Consider the following 20,930-nt stretch of genomic DNA (forward strand, 5'->3'; position numbering starts at 1 on the left):
AATTGCGCCTAATTTTACTTCTTTGGCGCTGGAGCTGGCTAAGTTGTTGAACAAAGTAAACTGACCTACTTCAATTGTATTTCTTTGGTGAGATTAGTTGGGCATTAGCATTTGAAGAACTAGAAGTGCATCTTTAAATGCCAGTGCCTGATCGAGAATACACAAGTAATGTCGATTGGAACCCATTTAAGTAGCATTCAACTTAATGACCGAACGGTTCGAAAGATGCTTGCTTTATATGCACATATTTTATTCAGCTTTTCATCGAGTTAATATTACACAACTGCAACAGTCAATATTGAATACACTAGTAAAATAAATTCAGATGTTCAAAGATTTTCTTTTTCATATTTCATAGTTCCTAAACTTTTCTAGGATGGAATTGTATGAACAATATTGTGAACCAATTTTAGGTGAAAGCTTACTTTGTTTCAGTTTTATTATCTCTGACTTGCTACTGCTTGATCGTAGCATTTTTTGTTCATGTTTTGGTATGGCCCAGTGGAGAACCTGTGTTAATTTTAATATTTCAATCTATTTTACTTTAAACCTACATAGAAAGACATCCTGATGTTGCACATATAATACTTACGGCAGTAGATCGTTTATTTATGACAATCCATTGCTTGTATGAAATTGTTATTCCACTTGTTTTCCATCTGCCATAATCATTTCGCTTTTCTGGGTCACAGAGCACCTCCTTAGCTTCCTGTTGGAATGACCAGAAATTAACTGTATCTATCACATTACTTGGTTAATGTGCAGAATCTATTTACCTGAAGTTTTTGAAACTGAGTAGTGGACTTGTCATATGGATTCTTATCAGGATGACAACGTAATACTCTGTGTTTGTATTCCGTTAATATTTGGTCAACCTATTTATGTATGAAGTGAATATAAAGAACTAAAAAAAAAAGAACAAACAGCACAAATCTGACCGAAACTTACACTGGAGGAATCATCGCAAACTAATGTGTAGTAGTAGTCATCTTCCAGGCATCGCTCATTGAATGTAATTGCATCCATATCGTTAACCAAAAACAAGAGTACATATGGCAATACGGCAATCCGTTTTACCCAAATAAAAATAAAAAATATTGGGTTTTTTTTCTGTTTGACTTCTATCGCCATCTACCGGTCACATTTCTAGTTAATTGTCTATACACTGACCGAAAAAATTTTTAAGCCCGACTAAATATGCCCGACTTAATAAGCCCGACTTTCTGTTTTTTTACGGGTTAATTCAAAAAATAGAAGTCTGATATAAAAACATACCCCATTTTCATGATCAGCGATTAATTTCGCATCGGAATACTGTATTTTTAATGAAATCTAGGATTTGAGGAAAAATGGAAAAGCGAGAAGGCCTTCTCACTTTTGCAATTTTGGCAAAATTTTAGATTTCGCTTTAAATACGTGGTTTCGATGCAGAATTGAACGGGCATCACGAATATGAGGGTTGTTTTTCTCGTGGAACTCATAGTGTTTTAATAAAACGTAAAAAACGGGGAAGTTGGGTTTAAAAAAATAAGCCCGACTTTATCTTTAAATTACGATTATTTCAAAAACGGCTTACTTGAAAATAAAACAAATGGTTTTTTCTGAATCCGCGTTAAAATAGGGTTATACTGTGGGATTTTCATCGCATTCCGTGAGATTTCGATTTTTTCCGATTTTGACAAAAGTGAGAAGGCTATAGCCTTCTCTCTTAGCAATTTTGACAAAATGTTAGATTTCGCTTTAAATACATGGTTTCGATGCAGAATTGAACGGAGATCACGATTGTGAGGATTGTGTTCTCGTGGGACTCAAAGTTTTTTAATAAAACGTAAAAAACGATAAAGTTGGGTTAAAAAATAAGCCCGCGCTTATATTGTCGGGCTTAAAATTTTTTCCTATTAAAAAATAATAGCATTAAATCTAGATAACTATAGATGATTCTGATTAAAAATTACTCAAGGAACATGAAAATGGAATTTGTCTTTACGTAGAGTTTATACTTTTGGAGTAATCTAAAATATGAAATAAATGTGTGTGCGAAACGAAACCATTACTAGCGCGCCAGTACGCTACAGCGCTAGCGTGAAACATCAAACTTCTTTGATTATTCAACGTTTGCATATGTATTTTATGTATATACTTGCATGCATATGCATATGTATTATACCTGAACATGTAGACTCAATCTTTAACGCATAACCCAAAAGGTAACTAACGTTCAAAAAATCCTTTGTGGAATATTCATGGTGACAACTGAATGGATTGTAATTACGAACAACCATTATCAACTAGACTTGATAAGTCCTGGGAATGTGGCATAAGGTCATTGTTTTCCAAAGCGGAAATTTAGAAACCGTGATTGTTAAAGTATTATGGCCCAACAGACGCGATGAGCTGCATGCAGGGCTACTTATACGTTTGGATATGAATGCAAAAAATAAATAATGACAAACCTACATTAGCTTTAACTTACTTTCCCTTCACAACTAGAATAGCACCAAGCCAATGCATGAATGCACTAGTGCCAAAATCGGCCGCAAGGTGATATGGAGTATTCTTGCATGTCATTAACGGTGCGTGATGCCACGCCCTAATTCGTGAGTACTACATAATAATTGAAAATTTTAAACATTTACTCAAGTGTTTTGTTTATAATTACCTTGGATGTTGTTTATCACTATTTTCTGAATACAGTTCATTTATTACATTGTGCAATAGTTTCACTGAATTTAAATGAGAATTAGTTTAAGACGGAAAATGCCCGCTAGCGTTATCAACATGGTTGGGGGTCGTCATTCACGGTATATAATAGTTGCGTGAACATCTTTAACGTAGCGGCACTTGAACAATGACTGGGTATGGTACCCTCCCAATGTTGGGAACTAGTACCAAGAGTCTGTAAGCAATTACAACTCGAAACGTCAAGCGTTGGTATGATGATGATGGCACCCACAATGATTGGTCCACCAATCATTGGCCCCCCATTCCAATGCAGAACTGAATAGAGATGTAAGAGCTATCAGCTGATGCGAGATGGGGATCATATAGTACAGCAATATGATCTCCATCGGGGCAGGTCTGGAGGATACTAGTATGTCAGTCAAGTGCTTAGCGCAACCTTTTTGGCTATTTTTTCAATAATTAAAATAAAAACTGTCAAACCGAAACTCCTATCTCTGCCGAATATTTAAGCATTTCCTTAACATATAAAAATCTAAGGGCGAAATGAGGAAATAGCCATTATCTGGGCTGCTGCATTGCCTATCTGGTTGTACTTGGCGATCTCGGTCCAGAAATATTAATCAAAATAGGTGTAAATTACTCCTTGCAGTCAGCACGAATACTTATTCTTATGGCAGGTAAGCTCTCTACTGGATGCCAGTGATATTATTTCCATAAGGTTCTAAAATATATAACTTAATCATACAGGAAATGGCATGTTCATCATATAACTCTGTGCCTCTTGAGAGATATTGAAACATTGGATGTAGTGTCAACAGTTTCTGTGGCTATGTAGTACATGTTATTGGTTTTGAAAGCATGTACATGATTCCCTGCCCTTAATTATGTTTTATGCATCCTTCTACATGAAGTATGCTACCAAAATAACAGTGCAGTTATGACAGATTTTTTTTTCTTTTTCAGTCCTTCTTTGAGGCTGGTGTCCAGGGCCTAACCGAAGGAATGTCTTCAAATATTGAAGTATGGAAAATGGGGGTGTACTCCAATGCGTACCGATATTTTCCATGGCTTTATGATGCCAAACGTGAGTGGAAATATTTAAATTGACAAGGAGAATGCCAGATTTAATGATCAGCTTTTTAAATGCATAGGCAGGTGTTCGAAGTATACCAGAACCTTCCCTAAAAGCAATGGATCGAGTAATATCGACAGCCATTGATTTGTGCACTTTTATGTACATGGGGGTAGGAATAGCTGGCTACCTAGCCTTTGCGGATACGCATTTTACTGGCAAGTCAACATATTGTAAACTTTTTGCCTAGGAAAATCTGACGAATTTCATTGGGTCATATTTTGTCTCGACTAGGCAATATCCTCATAATTTTTGCGCCGTCTTTTGTAACTGACCTTATGAAAGTGGGATTCCTGCTATCGATTATCTTGAGCTTTCCGTCGTGTGTTTTGCCCTGCAGGACAAGCTTTCATTCATTAGTGTATGGAAAGGTAAAGCGTTAATTCATTGATGATGTAATCGTTATGCCAAAGTGTTTGCTTTTGTTTGTTTTTTAAGTTGAGGAATCCCTTCAGACGTCTGAAACTAGTGGCGGGATGTCAGGAGGAACAACCGGCTCACTTTCGGATTTCCGTTTCAAAATCCTGACATTCATAATCGTCACGGCAACCTTAATAATAGGTAAAGTTTATTGAAATCTAGTACAATAAGATGAAAAAGAAAATATAAATGTCGATTGGTGTCTGTTGGTATCTGCATTCCGAATGTCGAGTTCGTTTTAGGTCTGGTGGGTGCCACTTCAGGAACGGCAGTTTGTTGTGTTGCGCCTGCGTGGATTTATCTGCAAGTTGTCCCATCGACTTCTGGTGAACGCTGGATTGCCAAAGTGGGTCTTCGAAGAATTTTGTCACTCGCAATAACTAAAGAATTCTCCGTGCGTTAGGTACTGTTCGTGTGCGGATTGATTATTCTTCTTTTGGGCACCGCTGCCAATATTTATGCAGAGGAAGAATACTCGGAAACTCGCGCTGAGGTCATCATTCCGCCTAGTTTAAGGGAAATCGAAGCCAAATTTGACCTTCCGTTGCCTCAGTCATCGCCAGCAGTAGTCATGATGGACAACTTCAACAGACTTGGTGATAATTCCTTCAATGATCCTCTTAGCTTCAATAGGTCAGCATTCGGTTTGGGATTTCATTCCCAGATTATCGTTTAAGTTGTTGTGTTTTTCGTCTCGCTTTTTTATTCTTATTCAATACTATCATCAGGACAATTTGATCTACTACATAGATCTTTTATTTACTGGTTTTCGTTCATTTTCAGGAGAAAAAAACGAAGAATTGGGATCCAATAATGATGTAACAGCCGCGATTGAAGAATTAGCAATTTCAAATATTAGTCTGGCGGTTGTGCAATCGGCAGTTCCAGCAGTCCAGATACAAATAAACCGTTGCATTAATCCATAGAGAGAACTACCACAAGCTCCCACAGTGCACGTGTGCTTCCCCTCAACGTGAAGTGAAACAGGTGAAAACAATCGAGATAAAAGTACCAAGATCAGTTTGGTGCTCAACCAATCTGATTGTGTGTGCAAAACTGTGTTATTCCTGTGTGAGCAATTACTGAAGTCAAAAGCGGACTTTCTACGTATAATCTGCGGTATTTACACCATAAGAAAGGAGACTAACAAATAGCATATCGAGATGAGATACATTGACTATATAATAATATTATGACTCAAGCTATAGAAGAGAGAATTCATGTGTGAATTTAGTCCAAGGTTGAGCATCGAACTGGGTTTCAACCTTAGTATGTTGATACCCGCAGCCAGACGCTTTACAAATAAGCTATGATAGTTATACAGTCGCTGATCAGACTGGCAAATAGCATAGCAAGAAGAAAACATTGACTATACAAAATGATCGTGCGTTGACTCAAGGTATACGAGACTGAAATTATATGTGACTATAGCTCAATGGTTGAGTATCGGCAAGCTATGCCGAATATTAGGGTTTAATACCCAATAGTTGCAGAAAGTGTAATTGGTGTCATGTGTGTGTGTATGTTTCTGGTGTCAATTATGTAAATGTGTCAGTTGTAATAAAATGTGTGTGATGTATAAATGTTTCCTAATAATTAATAATACAAAAATTACAAAGTAATCATGGGTTGTTAATGCCATTGACAGTCATTTGCCATGATTGTGTAGCTGAAGATAGTTGCGTAAGACGAAGTAGGAAAAAAATCGCCGTATCGTGATACAGAAAAAAATACAATTAACTCAATGTAACAATCAGGTGTGTAATTAATTTTAAAATAATACCATTCGCAGGACGAGAAAAGATTTTTCGAGCCGCAGAAATAGAGGATAATATTTTCAATGACATTTTTTACTATTCAGTATGTTTAAAAAGATTTTAAGAAAAAAAAAAGATTATAGGGTTTTAGTGCAACTGACACGAGTGATGCATCATTACGGGTCAAAATGTTTCTCTTCCCCATGTGACACAAATGTCGGAACTGTTATGATGGCCGTAACGTCACGTCACGTCACGTCACCATCCAATACAGTCTTTAACGTTGGCATTTTTCCAACTATTTGAAGTTTTTCTTTTTCGAACACATTAAATATGAGACTGATGATTAATGAAGAACCGCGACATCTGTTTGGTCAATACTCACAAGTATACATTCATTTGTTTGATGTCAAATCGTTCGGTGGCAAAAGTTCTTCTTCCAGAAGACTCATTTTCTGAAAAAAAAAAATGTTTACGATGAGAAAGCTTCATCTAGGCAGACGATGGACAGGTTAAAATATTTGAAACAACAAAAGAAAACACATGTCATAGTTTAGAATGATCGAATAAACGCTCATGAATATTATAGCAGAAACAAATACGATCAACTGAAAGTGTAGCGATCCACGTTCTGATGCAAATGAGAGATTCTTTGGCGCTGTTGCTGTATCGTTAAGACATTGCCATCTTTTCAAAATGGATTTCCTACTAAACACCATGCCTTTTTTCATAGAATATTAGCCAAATCATTTTGAAAAATAAAAAAAAACATGCATTTACCTAGTTGACGAACAACGTACCTATCTTGCCTAACTCCTCGTTCCTCTTAGTATCTTCACATCTACATTGTTCAGACATAGTATGTCCCTTTAATGAACTAAAAGACAAAAAAAAAAAAATAATTAACACAATTACGTTTTCAGAAAACATGTACAAGAAACCTATTTACCTTGTTGACAGAAATGACACCGGAATAGTACTTTAAAATATTCAGTTCGGAACCACAATCTAAAAAGCATTAATCAATATCTGTTGGCCATAATTACCATTTAACAATTTCACCCCTTCTGACTGGCTTTCTGTTATAAAAAATATTCTCGTGTTGTAAGTTTGCGTTATTGGATATGAACGCATTTCTTATATTATTAATATTGTTTGTCAAGTGTTTACCTTTTGTGTGTGACTTTCTTGAACAGTCTTTGGGACATTTACGCCCTCGGCTCCTTGTTTCGGTCGTCTCATTTCCAGACGTGAACGAAATATAAAGGTTGCAGTAAAAAGTATTGTATAAATAGAAATTGTCATTCAGTTCGGAACCACAATTAATCAATATCTGTTGGCCATAATTACCATTTAACAATTTCACCCCTTCTGACTCTTCTGTTTAAAAAATATTAGCTTATTATTGAGAACGAAATCTTGGCAATTGCACATACAGTTTTTTGTAAGGGAACAATATAATTTTATCAGCAAATCTGAAATCAATAAAAAAAAAGTTTTTTTTCGTTTCACAAGAAATACCTGTTGCAAATACATTCCGTATTGTTTCTGCAATGAAATTAATGTCAAAATTCCATTCTTACAAGGATTGCTGGTATTCAAAGTCCTAAAATAAATGCTTTATGGCATTAATGTACAGAACGAAAAATTTGCATTTACCTTGTTTGACGAACGTTTCTATCTTGCCTGTAGCATTTTTTGTTCATGTTTTGGTATGGCCCAGTGGAGAACCTGTGTTAATTTTAATATTTCAATCTATTTTACTTTAAACCTACATAGAAAGACATCCTGATGTTGCACATATAATACTTACGGCAGTAGATCGTTTATTTATGACAATCCATTGCTTGTGTGAAATTGTTATTCCACTTGTTTTCCATCTGTCATAATCATTTCGCTTTTCTGGGTCACAGAGCACCTCCTTAGCTTCCTGTTGGAATGACCAGAAATTAACTGTATCTATCACATTACTTGGTTAATGTGCAAAATCTATTTACCTGAAGTTTTTGAAACTGAGTAGTGGACTTGTCATATGGATTCTTATCAGGATGACAACGTAATACTCTGTGTTTGTATTAGGTTAATATTTGGTCAACCTATTTATGTATGAAGTGAATATAAAGAACTAAAAAAAAAGAACAAACAGCACAAATCTGACCGAAACTTACACTGGAGGAATCATCGCAACCTAATGTGTAGTAGTAGTCATCTTCCAGGCATCGCTCATTGAATGTAATTGCATCCATATCGTTATCCAAAAACAAGAGTACCTATGGCAATACGGCAATCCGTTTTACCCAAATAAAAATAAAAAATATTGGGTTTTTTTTCTGTTTGACTTCTATCGCCATCTACCGGTCACATTTCTAGTTAATTGTCTATACACTGACCGAAAAATTTTTTTAAGCCCGACTAAATAAGCCCGACTTAATAAGCCCGACTTTCTGTTTTTTTTACGGGTTAATTCAAAAAATAGAAGTCTGATATAAAAACATACCCCATTTTCATGATCAGCGATTAATTTCGCATCGGAATACTGTATTTTTAATGAAATCTAGGATTTGAGGAAAAATGGAAAAGCGAGAAGGCCTTCTCACTTTTGCAATTTTGGCAAAATTTTAGATTTCGCTTTAAATACGTGGTTTCGATGCAGAATTGAACGGGCATCACGAATATGAGGGTTGTTTTCTCGTGGAACTCATAGTGTTTTAATAAAACGTAAAAAACGGGGAAGTTGGGTTTAAAAAAATAAGCCCGAAAAATAAGCCCGACTTTATCTTTAAATTACGATTATTTCAAAAACGGCTTACTTGAAAATAAAACAAATGGTTTTTTCTGAATCCGCGTTAAAATAGGGTTATACTGTGGGATTTTCATCGCATTCCGAGAGATTTCGATTTTTTCCGATTTTGACAAAAGTGAGAAGGCTATAGCCTTCTCTCTTAGCAATTTTGACAAAATGTTAGATTTCGCTTTAAATACATGGTTTCGATGCAGAATTGAACGGAGATCACGATTGTGAGGATTGTGTTCTCGTGGGACTCAAAGTTTTTTAATAAAACGTAAAAAACGGTAAAGTTGGGTTAAAAAATAAGCCCGCGCTTATATTGTCGGGCTTAAAATTTTTTCCTATTAAAAAATAATAGCATTGAATCTAGATAACTATAGATGATTCTGATTAAAAATTACTCAAGGAACATGAAAATGGAATTTGTCTTTACGTAGAGTTTATACTTTTGGAGTAATCTAAAATATGAAATAAATGTGTGTGCGAATCGAAACCATTACTAGCGCGCCAGTACGCTACAGCGCTAGCGTGAAACATCAAACTTCTTTGATTATTCAACGTTTGCATATGTATTTTATGTATATACTTGCATGCATATGCATATGTATTATACCTGAACATGTAGACTCAATCTTTAACGCATAACCCAAAAGGTAACTAACGTTCAAAAAATCCTTTGTGGAATATTCATGGTGACAACTGAATGGATTGTAATTACGAACAACCATTATCAACTAGACTTGATAAGTCCTGGGAATGTGGCATAAGGTCATTGTTTTCCAAAGCGGAAATTTAGAAACCGTGATTGTTAAAGTATTATGGCCCAACAGACGCGATGAGCTGCATGCAGGGCTACTTATACGTTTGGATATGAATGCAAAAAATAAATAATGACAAACCTACATTAGCTTTAACTTACTTTCCCTTCACAACTAGAATAGCACCAAGCCAATGCATGAATGCACTAGTGCCAAAATCGGCCGCAAGGTGATATGGAGTATTCTTGCATGTCATTAACGGTGCGTGATGCCACGCCCTAATTCGTGAGTGCTACATAATAATTGAAAATTTTAAACATTTACTCAAGTGTTTTGTTTATAATTACCTTGGATGTTGTTTATCACTATTTTCTGAATACAGTTCATTTATTACATTGTGCAATAGTTTCACTGAATTTAAATGAGAATTAGTTTAAGACGGAAAATGCCCGCTAGCGTTATCAACATGGTTTGGGGTCGTCATTCACGGTATATAATAGTTGCGTGAACATCTTTAACGTAGCGGCACTTGAACAATGACTGGGTATGGTACCCTCCCAATGTTGGGAACTAGTACCAAGAGTCTGTAAGCAATTACAACTCGAAACGTCAAGCGTTGGTATGATGATGATGGCACCCACAATGATTGGTCCACCAATCATTGGGCCCCCATTCCAATGCAGAACTGAATAGAGATGTAAGAGCTATCAGCTGATGAGAGATGGGGATCATATAGTACAGCAATATGATCTCCATCGGGGCAGGTCTGGAGGATACTAGTATGTCAGTCAAGTGCTTAGCGCAACCTTTTTGGCTATTTTTTCAATAATTAAAATAAAAACTGTCAAACCGAAACTCCTATCTCTGCCGAATATTTAAGCATTTCCTTAACATATAAAAATCTAAGGGCGAAATGAGGAAATAGCCATTATCTGGGCTGCTGCATTGCCTATCTGGTTGTACTTGGCGATCTCGGTCCAGAAATATTAATCAAAATAGGTGTAAATTACTCCTTGCAGTCAGCACGAATACTTATTCTTATGGCAGGTAAGCTCTCTACTGGATGCCAGTGATATTATTTCCATAAGGTTCTAAAATATATAACTTAATCATACAGGAAATGGCATGTTCATCATATACCTCTGTGCCTCTTGAGAGATATTGAAACATTGGATGTAGTGTCAACAGTTTCTGTGTCTATGTATTACATGTTATTGGTTTTGAAAGCATGTACATGATTCCCTGCCCTTAATTATGTTTTATGCATCCTTCTACATGAAGTATGCTACCAAAATAACAGTGCAGTTATGACAGATTTTTTTTTCTTTTTCAGTCCTTCTTTGAGGCTGGTGTCCAGGGCCTAACCGAAGGAATGTCTTCAAATATTGAAGTATGGAAAATGGGGGGTGTACTCCAATGCGTACCGATATTTTCCATGGCTTTATGATGCCAAACGTGAGTGGAAATATTTAAATTGACAAGGAGAATGCCAGATTTAATGATCAGCTTTTTAAATGCATAGGCAGGTGTTCGAAGTATACCAGAACCTTCCCTAAAAGCAATGGATCGAGTAATATCGACAGCCATTGATTTGTGCACTTTTATGTACATGGGGGTAGGAATAGCTGGCTACCTAGCCTTTGCGGATACGCATTTTACTGGCAAGTCAACATATTGTAAACTTTTTGCCTAGGAAAATCTGACGAATTTCATTGGGTCATATTTTGTCTCGACTAGGCAATATCCTCATAAGTTTTGCGCCGTCTTTTGTAACTGACCTTATGAAAGTGGGATTCCTGCTATCGATTATCTTGAGCTTTCCGTCGTGTGTTTTGCCCTGCAGGACAAGCTTTCATTCATTAGTGTATGGAAAGGTAAAGCGTTAATTCATTGATGATGTAATCGTTATGCCAAAGTGTTTGCTTTTGTTTGTTTTTTAAGTTGAGGAATCCCTTCAGACGTCTGAAACTAGTGGCGGGATGTCAGGAGGAACAACCGGCTCACTTTCGGATTTCCGTTTCAAAATCCTGACATTCATAATCGTCACGGCAACCTTAATAATAGGTAAAGTTTATTGAAATCTAGTACAATAAGATGAAAAAGAAAATATAAATGTCGATTGGTGTCTGTTGGTATCTGCATTCCGAATGTCGAGTTCGTTTTAGGTCTGGTGGGTGCCACTTCAGGAACGGCAGTTTGTTGTGTTGCGCCTGCGTGGATTTATCTGCAAGTTGTCCCATCGACTTCTGGTGAACGCTGGATTGCCAAAGTGGGTCTTCGAAGAATTTTGTCACTCGCAATAACTAAAGAATTCTCCGTGCGTTAGGTACTGTTCGTGTGCGGATTGATTATTCTTCTTTTGGGCACCGCTGCCAATATTTATGCAGAGGAAGAATACTCGGAAACTCGCGCTGAGGTCATCATTCCGCCTAGTTTAAGGGAAATCGAAGCCAAATTTGACCTTCCGTTGCCTCAGTCATCGCCAGCAGTAGTCATGATGGACAACTTCAACAGACTTGGTGATAATTCCTTCAATGATCCTCTTAGCTTCAATAGGTCAGCATTCGGTTTGGGATTTCATTCCCAGATTATCGTTTAAGTTGTTGTGTTTTTCGTCTCGCTTTTTTATTCTTATTCAATACTATCATTAGGACAATTTGATCTACTACATAGATCTTTTATTTACTGGTTTTCGTTCATTTTCAGGAGAAAAAAAAACGAAGAATTGGGATCCAATAATGATGTAACAGCCGCGATTGAAGAATTAGCAATTTCAAATATTAGTCTGGCGGTTGTGCAATCGGCAGTTCCAGCAGTCCAGATACAAATAAACCGTTGCATTAATCCATAGAGAGAACTACCACAAGCTCCCACAGTGCACGTGTGCTTCCCCTCAACGTGAAGTGAAACAGGTGAAAACCATCGAGATAAAAGTACCAAGATCAGTTTGGTGCTCAACCAATCTGATTGTGTGTGCAAAACTGTGTTATTCCTGTGTGAGCAATTACTGAAGTCAAAAGCGGACTTTCTACGTATAATCTGCGGTATTTACACCATAAGAAAGGAGACTAACAAATAGCATATCGAGATGAGATACATTGACTATATAATAATATTATGACTCAAGCTATAGAAGAGAGAATTCATGTGTGAATTTAGTCCAAGGTTGAGCATCGAACTGGGTTTCAACCTTAGTATGTTGATACCCGCAGCCAGACGCTTTACAAATAAGCTATGATAGTTATACAGTCGCTGATCAGACTGGCAAATAGCATAGCAAGAAGAAAACATTGACTATACAAAATGATCGTGCGTTGACTCAAGGTATACGAGACTGAAATTATATGTGACTATAGCTCAATGGTTGAGTATCGGCAAGCTATGCCGAATATTAGGGTTTAATACCCAATAGTTGCAGAAAGTGTAATTGGTGTCATGTGTGTGTGTATGTTTCTGGTGTCAATTATGTAAATGTGTCAGTTGTAATAAAATGTGTGTGATGTATAAATGTTTCCTAATAATTAATAATACAAAAATTACAAAGTAATCATGGGTTGTTAATGCCATTGACAGTCATTTGCCATGATTGTGTAGCTGAAGATAGTTGCGTAAGACGAAGTAGGAAAAAAAATCGCCGTATCGTGATACAGAAAAAAAATACAATTAACTCAATGTAACAATCAGGTGTGTAATTAATTTTAAAATAATACCATTCGCAGGACGAGAAAAGATTTTTCGAGCCGCAGAAATAGAGGATAATATTTTCAATGACATTTTTTACTATTCAGTATGTTTAAAAAGATTTTAAGAAAAAAAAAGATTATAGGGTTTTAGTGCAACTGACACGAGTGATGCATCATTACGGGTCAAAATGTTTCTCTTCCCCATGTGACACAAATGTCGGAACTGTTATGATGGCCGTAACGTCACGTCACGTCACGTCACCATCCAATACAGTCTTTAACGTTGGCATTTTTCCAACTATTTGAAGTTTTTCTTTTTCGAACACATTAAATATGAGACTGATGATTAATGAAGAACCGCGACATCTGTTTGGTCAATACTCACAAGTATACATTCATTTGTTTGATGTCAAATCGTTCGGTGGCAAAAGTTCTTCTTCCAGAAGACTCATTTTCTGAAAAAAAAAAATGTTTACGATGAGAAAGCTTCATCTAGGCAGACGATGGACAGGTTAAAATATTTGAAACAACAAAAGAAAACACATGTCATAGTTTAGAATGATCGAATAAACGCTCATGAATATTATAGCAGAAACAAATACGATCAACTGAAAGTGTAGCGATCCACGTTCTGATGCAAATGAGAGATTCTTTGGCGCTGTTGCTGTATCGTTAAGACATTGCCATCTTTTCAAAATGGATTTCCTACTAAACACCATGCCTTTTTTCATAGAATATTAGCCAAATCATTTTGAAAAATAAAAAAAAACATGCATTTACCTAGTTGACGAACAACGTACCTATCTTGCCTAACTCCTCGTTCCTCTTAGTATCTTCACATCTACATTGTTCAGACATAGTATGTCCCTTTAATGAACTAAAAGACTAAAAAAAAAAAAAATAATTAACACAATTACGTTTTCAGAAAACATGTACAAGAAACCTATTTACCTTGTTGACAGAAATGACACCAGAATAGTACTTTAAAATAATGGTGTTTCGTGTCAATCGTACTGATTTTTGTTTTTTTTTGTTTTTTTTTGCTTGTTTTTTTTTTTTTTTTGTGTGGGATAACGATTAAGATTTTCCAATTTTTCTTTTCATTATGGCCAATTAAGTTAGACTTAAGCACTAATCAAAGAAATACAATTGCTTCGACATCTCAAACCTCCGGGGGAGGAGGAGATGGCGTGTAACGATTAGTCCCAAATAGAAATAAGTAGTTCTAAAGTTCAGCACTAGGTGACGTGTTTCCTCTTCTTGTAATGCTCATGTTGTTATTATTGATAAGTTAGAAAAACAGTAGTCTTGATTTCCAGCGCCAGATGGCATCCTATTATTATCTATATACTTTTCTAAATGTTGTTGTAATGAACGCCAGATGGCGCTTGCCGGAAGTGTCAGCTGTCTAAGCTGGCAATCCCTCTCTTTTTCGCGTAGCTTGATCGTGAACGGTTATATTTGACAAGTGCTCTTCACATTTCTTGTGTGGTTTTGTTCTGGATTTATGTAAGGTTATTCTCGTGTTGTAAGTTTGCGTTAAGGGAATTTGGTTGGATTTCGTATGAACGCATTTCTTATATTATTAATATTGTTTGTCAAGTGTTTACCTTTTGTGTGTGACTTTCTTGAACAGTCTTTGGGACATTTACGCCCTCGGCTCCTTGTTTCGGTCGTCTCATTTCCAGACGTGAACGAAATATAAAGGTTGCAGTAAAAAGTATTGTATAAATAGAAATTGTCATTCAGTTCGGAACCACAAACTAAAAAGCATTAATCAATATCTGTTGGCCATAATTACCATTTAACAATTTCACCCCTTCTGACTCTTCTGTTTAAAAAATATTAGCTTATTATTGAGAACGAAATCTTGGCAATTGCACATACAGTTTTTTGTAAGGGAACAATATAATTTTATCAGCAAATCTGAAATCAATAAAAAAAAAGTTTTTTTTCGTTTCACAAGAAATACCTGTTGCAAATACATTCCGTATTGTTTCTGCAATGAAATTAATGTCAAAATTCCATTCTTACAAGGATTGCTGGTATTCAAAGTCCTAAAATAAATGCTTTATGGCATTAATGTACAGAACGAAAAATTTGCATTTACCTTGTTTGACGAACGTTTCTATCTTGCCTGTAGCATTTTTTGTTCATGTTTTGGTATGGCCCAGTGGAGAACCTGTGTTAATTTTAATATTTCAATCTATTTTACTTTAAACCTACATAGAAAGACATCCTGATGTTGCACATATAATACTTACGGCAGTAGATCGTTTATTTATGACAATCCATTGCTTGTGTGAAATTGTTATTCCACTTGTTTTCCATCTGTCATAATCATTTCGCTTTTCTGGGTCACAGAGCACCTCCTTAGCTTCCTGTTGGAATGACCAGAAATTAACTGTATCTATCACATTACTTGGTTAATGTGCAAAATCTATTTACCTGAAGTTTTTGAAACTGAGTAGTGGACTTGTCATATGGATTCTTATCAGGATGACAACGTAATACTCTGTGTTTGTATTAGGTTAATATTTGGTCAACCTATTTATGTATGAAGTGAATATAAAGAACTAAAAAAAAAGAACAAACAGCACAAATCTGACCGAAACTTACACTGGAGGAATCATCGCAACCTAATGTGTAGTAGTAGTCATCTTCCAGGCATCGCTCATTGAATGTAATTGCATCCATATCGTTAACCAAAAACAAGAGTACATATGGCAATACGGCAATCCGTTTTACCCAAATAAAAATATAAAATATTGGTTTTTTTTTCTGTTTGACTTCTATCGCCATCTACCGGTCACATTTCTAGTTAATTGTCTATACACTGACCGAAAAAATTTTTAAGCCCGACTAAATAAGCCCGACTTAATAAGCCCGACTTTCTGTTTTTTTTACGGGTTAATTCAAAAAATAGAAGTCTGATATAAAAACATACCCCATTTTCATGATCAGCGATCAATTTCGCATCGGAATACTGTATTTTTAATGAAATCTAGGATTTGAGGAAAAGTGGAAAGCGAGAAGGCCTTCTCACTTTTGCAATTTTGGCAAAATTTTAGATTTCGCTTTAAATACGTGGTTTCGATGCAGAATTGAACGGGCATCACGAATATGAGGGTTGTTTTCTCGTGGAACTCATAGTGTTTTAATAAAACGTAAAAAACGGGGAAGTTGGGTTTAAAAAAATAAGCCCGATTAAAAAAATAAGCCCGACTTTATCTTTAAATTACGATTATTTCAAAAACGGCTTACTTGAAAATAAAACAAATGGTTTTTTCTGAATCCGCGTTAAAATAGGGTTATACTGTGGGATTTTCATCGCATTCCGAGAGATTTCGATTTTTTCCGATTTTGACAAAAGTGAGAAGGCTATAGCCTTCTCTCTTAGCAATTTTGACAAAATGTTAGATTTCGCTTTAAATACATGGTTTCGATGCAGAATTGAACGGAGATCACGATTGTGAGGATTGTGTTCTCGTGGGACTCAAAGTTTTTTAATAAAACGTAAAAAACGGTAAAGTTGGGTTAAAAAATAAGCCCGCGCTTATATTGTCGGGCTTAAAATTTTTTCCTATTAAAAAATAATAGCATTGAATCTAGATAACTATAGATGATTCTGATTAAAAATTACTCAAGGAACATGAAAATGGAATTTGTCTTTACGTAGAGTTTATACTTTTGGAGTAATCTAAAATATGAAATAAATGTGTGTGCGAATCGAAACCATTACTAGCGCGCCAGTACGCTACAGCGCTAGCGTGAAACATCAAACTTCTTTGATTATTCAACGTTTGCATATGTATTTTATGTATATACTTGCATGCATATGCATATGTATTATACCTGAACATGTAGACTCAATCTTTAACGCATAACCCAAAAGGTAACTAACGTTCAAAAAATCCTTTGTGGAATATTCATGGTGACAACTGAATGGATTGTAATTACGAACAACCATTATCAACTAGACTTGATAAGTCCTGGGAATGTGGCATAAGGTCATTGTTTTCCAAAGCGAAAATTTAGAAACCGTGATTGTTAAAGTATTATGGCCCAACAGACGCGATGAGCTGCATGCAGGGCTACTTATACGTTTGGATATGAATGCAAAAAATAAATAATGACAAACCTACATTAGCTTTAACTTACTTTCCCTTCACAACTAGAATAGCACCAAGCCAATGCATGAATGCACTAGTGCCAAAATCGGCCGCAAGGTGATATGGAGTATTCTTGCATGTCATTAACGGTGCGTGATGCCACGCCCTAATTCGTGAGTGCTACATAATAATTGAAAATTTTAAACATTTACTCAAGTGTTTTGTTTATAATTACCTTGGATGTTGTTTATCACTATTTTCTGAATACAGTTCATTTATTACATTGTGCAATAGTTTCACTGAATTTAAATGAGAATTAGTTTAAGACGGAAAATGCCCGCTAGCGTTATCAACATGGTTTGGGGTCGTCATTCACGGTATATAATAGTTGCGTGAACATCTTTAACGTAGCGGCACTTGAACAATGACTGGGTATGGTACCCTCCCAATGTTGGGAACTAGTACCAAGAGTCTGTAAGCAATTACAACTCGAAACGTCAAGCGTTGGTATGATGATGATGGCACCCACAATGATTGGTCCACCAATCATTGGCCCCCCATTCCAATGCAGAACTGAATAGAGATGTAAGAGCTATCAGCTGATGCGAGATGGGGATCATATAGTACAGCAATATGATCTCCATCGGGGCAGGTCTGGAGGATACTAGTATGTCAGTCAAGTGCTTAGCGCAACCTTTTTGGCTATTTTTTCAATAATTAAAATAAAAACTGTCAAACCGAAACTCCTATCTCTGCCGAATATTTAAGCATTTCCTTAACATATAAAAATCTAAGGGCGAAATGAGGAAATAGCCATTATCTGGGCTGCTGCATTGCCTATCTGGTTGTACTTGGCGATCTCGGTCCAGAAATATTAATCAAAATAGGTGTAAATTACTCCTTGCAGTCAGCACGAATACTTATTCTTATGGCAGGTAAGCTCTCTACTGGATGCCAGTGATATTATTTCCATAAGGTTCTAAAATATATAACTTAATCATACACAGGAAATAGCATGTTCATCATATACCTCTGTGCCTCTTGAGAGATATTGAAACATTGGATGTAGTGTCAACAGTTTCTGTGGCTATGTAGTACATGTTATTGGTTTTGAAAGCATGTACATGATTCCCTGCCCTTAATTATGTTTTATGCATCCTTCTACATGAAGTATGCTACCAAAATAACAGTGCAGTTATGACAGATTTTTTTTTCTTTTTCAGTCCTTCTTTGAGGCTGGTGTCCAGGGCCTAACCGAAGGAATGTCTTCAAATATTGAAGTATGGAAAATAGGGGGTGTACTCCAATGCGTACCGATATTTTCCATGGCTTTATGATGCCAAACGTGAGTGGAAATATTTAAATTGACAAGGAGAATGCCAGATTTAATGATCAGCTTTTTAAATGCATAGGCAGGTGTCGAAGTATACCAGAACCTTCCCTAAAAGCAATGGATCGAGTAATATCGACAGCCATTGATTTGTGCACTTTTATGTACATGGGGGTAGGAATAGCTGGCTACCTAGCCTTTGCGGATACGCATTTTACTGGCAAGTCAACATATTGTAAACTTTTTGCCTAGGAAAATCTGACGAATTTCATTGGGTCATATTTTGTCTCGACTAGGCAATATCCTCATAAGTTTTGCGCCGTCTTTTGTAACTGACCTTATGAAAGTGGGATTCCTGCTATCGATTATCTTGAGCTTTCCGTCGTGTGTTTTGCCCTGCAGGACAAGCTTTCATTCATTAGTGTATGGAAAGGTAAAGCGTTAATTCATTGATGATGTAATCGTTATGCCAAAGTGTTTGCTTTTGTTTGTTTTTTAAGTTGAGGAATCCCTTCAGACGTCTGAAACTAGTGGCGGGATGTCAGGAGGAACAACCGGCTCACTTTCGGATTTCCGTTTCAAAATCCTGACATTCATAATCGTCACGGCAACCTTAATAATAGGTAAAGTTTATTGAAATCTAGTACAATAAGATGAAAAAGAAAATATAAATGTCGATTGGTGTCTGTTGGTATCTGCATTCCGAATGTCGAGTTCGTTTTAGGTCTGGTGGGTGCCACTTCAGGAACGGCAGTTTGTTGTGTTGCGCCTGCGTGGATTTATCTGCAAGTTGTCCCATCGACTTCTGGTGAACGCTGGATTGCCAAAGTGGGTCTTCGAAGAATTTTGTCACTCGCAATAACTAAAGAATTCTCCGTGCGTTAGGTACTGTTCGTGTGCGGATTGATTATTCTTCTTTTGGGCACCGCTGCCAATATTTATGCAGAGGAAGAATACTCGGAAACTCACGCTGAGGTCATCATTCCGCCTAGTTTAAGGGAAATCGAAGCCAAATTTGACCTTCCGTTGCCTCAGTCATCGCCAGCAGTAGTCATGATGGACAACTTCAATAGACTTGGTGATAAATCATTCAATGAACCTTTTAGCTTCAATAGGTCAGCATTCGTTTTGGGATTTCATTCCCAGATTATCGTTTAAGTTGTTGTGTTTTTCGTTTCGCTTTTTTATTCTTATTCAATACTATCATTAGGATTATATTCCAATTCTAACGCGCGAGTGTTCATCCTTATCCTGATGTAGGCATAGGGAATGTAAGCCACTGTCATGTAGGGTCTGGATGTAAGGATCTTTCATATTCGTACTTCGTATTATGTATTGTGCTTATTTGTCTAGTATCTAAAAAAGTAAAAGGATTAATCGTCCAATTGCACTTCGGGAATTCTAAATACAAAATCTGAAACCAAAACATAATAAAACTTAATTTAATTTTTCAATGTTAACCTCACGCCCATGTCCATTATGGCATCAACTTCTAGTTCAACTTTTCAGTGAACTTGGGTTTTTGCGTCAAACGTCCGGTAGATGGTTGACCGTTTTGGCGCCAACTGCAATCCAAAATGCGTCCGCATTACGTGATAGAAGCGTTGGCTTAAAGGCTCCGCTGAACAGTTTGCGAAAGAACAAGATTGTGAGACGATGGATCGGATTTTTCGGTGGATTTGGATCGGCCAAATTCGTTGATCGTTGCGTTACAAAAATGAAAACTTTGATCAATAAGTGAATGCGTAAACACTCGGCTATAGTGACACAGTGAATTGTATCATTTTGTACTTCGTCTTGGAGGGGGGAGGGGATAGAGCAGTCGGTATTAAAAAAAAAATAACTTTGACGAGTGCTACACCGAGTTCGAGTGTCTTTCACTTGTTTCGAACGTCCCAAAGGATTGATTATCATTCAGGCAGCTCTTATCTCTATAACAAACACACTTCCCGCAGCGCACCAGTGAAAATTTGATTGTTTCTTCTGCATCACGTGTTCTCGGTTGTTTGGCTGTTTTCTTTCTTTTTCTTTTAAGCAATGGTTCGACTGGAACTGTCAAGTTCCGACCTAAAAACGGAAATAACAGCCGACTGAAGGAAGAACGAAGAAAAGCGAAAACAAGACGTTTATTGTTTTGAAATAATTACACCGTGTCGTCCTTCATGTTTCTTTGATTTATTGCATGTGCATTATGACCGTGTGCCTTGGTTTTGATGATTTATGTCGATGATAATCACGTGCCTTTGCGGATATAATTCTGCGGCTGCC

At 36.5% G+C, this 20,930-nt stretch overlaps 1 protein-coding gene and 4 pseudogenes across 1 annotated transcript; 3 read left to right on the forward strand and 2 right to left on the reverse strand.

Annotated features, from left to right (window-relative positions):
- Positions 1-242: 242 nt before the first annotated feature.
- On the reverse strand, positions 243-1,085 carry LOC130702693 (J domain-containing protein-like). Its single transcript, XM_057524317.1, has 4 exons — positions 949-1,085; positions 777-875; positions 593-709; positions 243-510 (listed from the first exon to the last, which is right to left on the reverse strand). The coding sequence occupies exons 1-4, from the start codon at positions 1,024-1,026 to the stop codon at positions 346-348; spliced, it is 459 nt and encodes a 152-aa protein (XP_057380300.1). The 5' UTR covers positions 1,027-1,085; the 3' UTR covers positions 243-345.
- Positions 1,086-3,238: 2,153 nt separating this feature from the next.
- On the forward strand, positions 3,239-5,220 carry LOC130702687 (putative sodium-coupled neutral amino acid transporter 10; annotated as a pseudogene).
- A 1,120-nt stretch (positions 5,221-6,340) lies between these two features.
- Positions 6,341-12,443, forward strand: LOC130702689 (putative sodium-coupled neutral amino acid transporter 10; annotated as a pseudogene).
- Positions 12,444-15,514: 3,071 nt separating this feature from the next.
- On the reverse strand, positions 15,515-15,917 carry LOC130702694 (J domain-containing protein-like; annotated as a pseudogene).
- A 26-nt stretch (positions 15,918-15,943) lies between these two features.
- Positions 15,944-20,403, forward strand: LOC130702690 (putative sodium-coupled neutral amino acid transporter 10; annotated as a pseudogene).
- The last annotated feature ends 527 nt before the right edge of the window (positions 20,404-20,930 follow it).

Source organism: Daphnia carinata, unplaced genomic scaffold (genome assembly GCF_022539665.2).
Source record: "Daphnia carinata strain CSIRO-1 unplaced genomic scaffold, CSIRO_AGI_Dcar_HiC_V3 NW_026453148.1, whole genome shotgun sequence".
Classification (NCBI taxonomy): domain Eukaryota; kingdom Metazoa; phylum Arthropoda; class Branchiopoda; order Diplostraca; family Daphniidae; genus Daphnia; species Daphnia carinata.

Bases quoted from the DNA above. Each gene is read 5' to 3' on its own strand.
- LOC130702693 (XM_057524317.1), bottom strand. From the start codon at position 1,026: ATGGATGCAATTACATTCAATGAGCGATGCCTGGAAGATGACTACTAC. The intron at 876-948 runs GTAAGTTTCGGT...ATACATAAATAG, and splicing joins TTTGCGATGATTCCTCCAGT to GTTGACCAAATATTAACGGA. The intron at 511-592 runs GTAAGTATTATA...AAATTAACACAG, and splicing joins TAAATAAACGATCTACTGCC to GTTCTCCACTGGGCCATACC.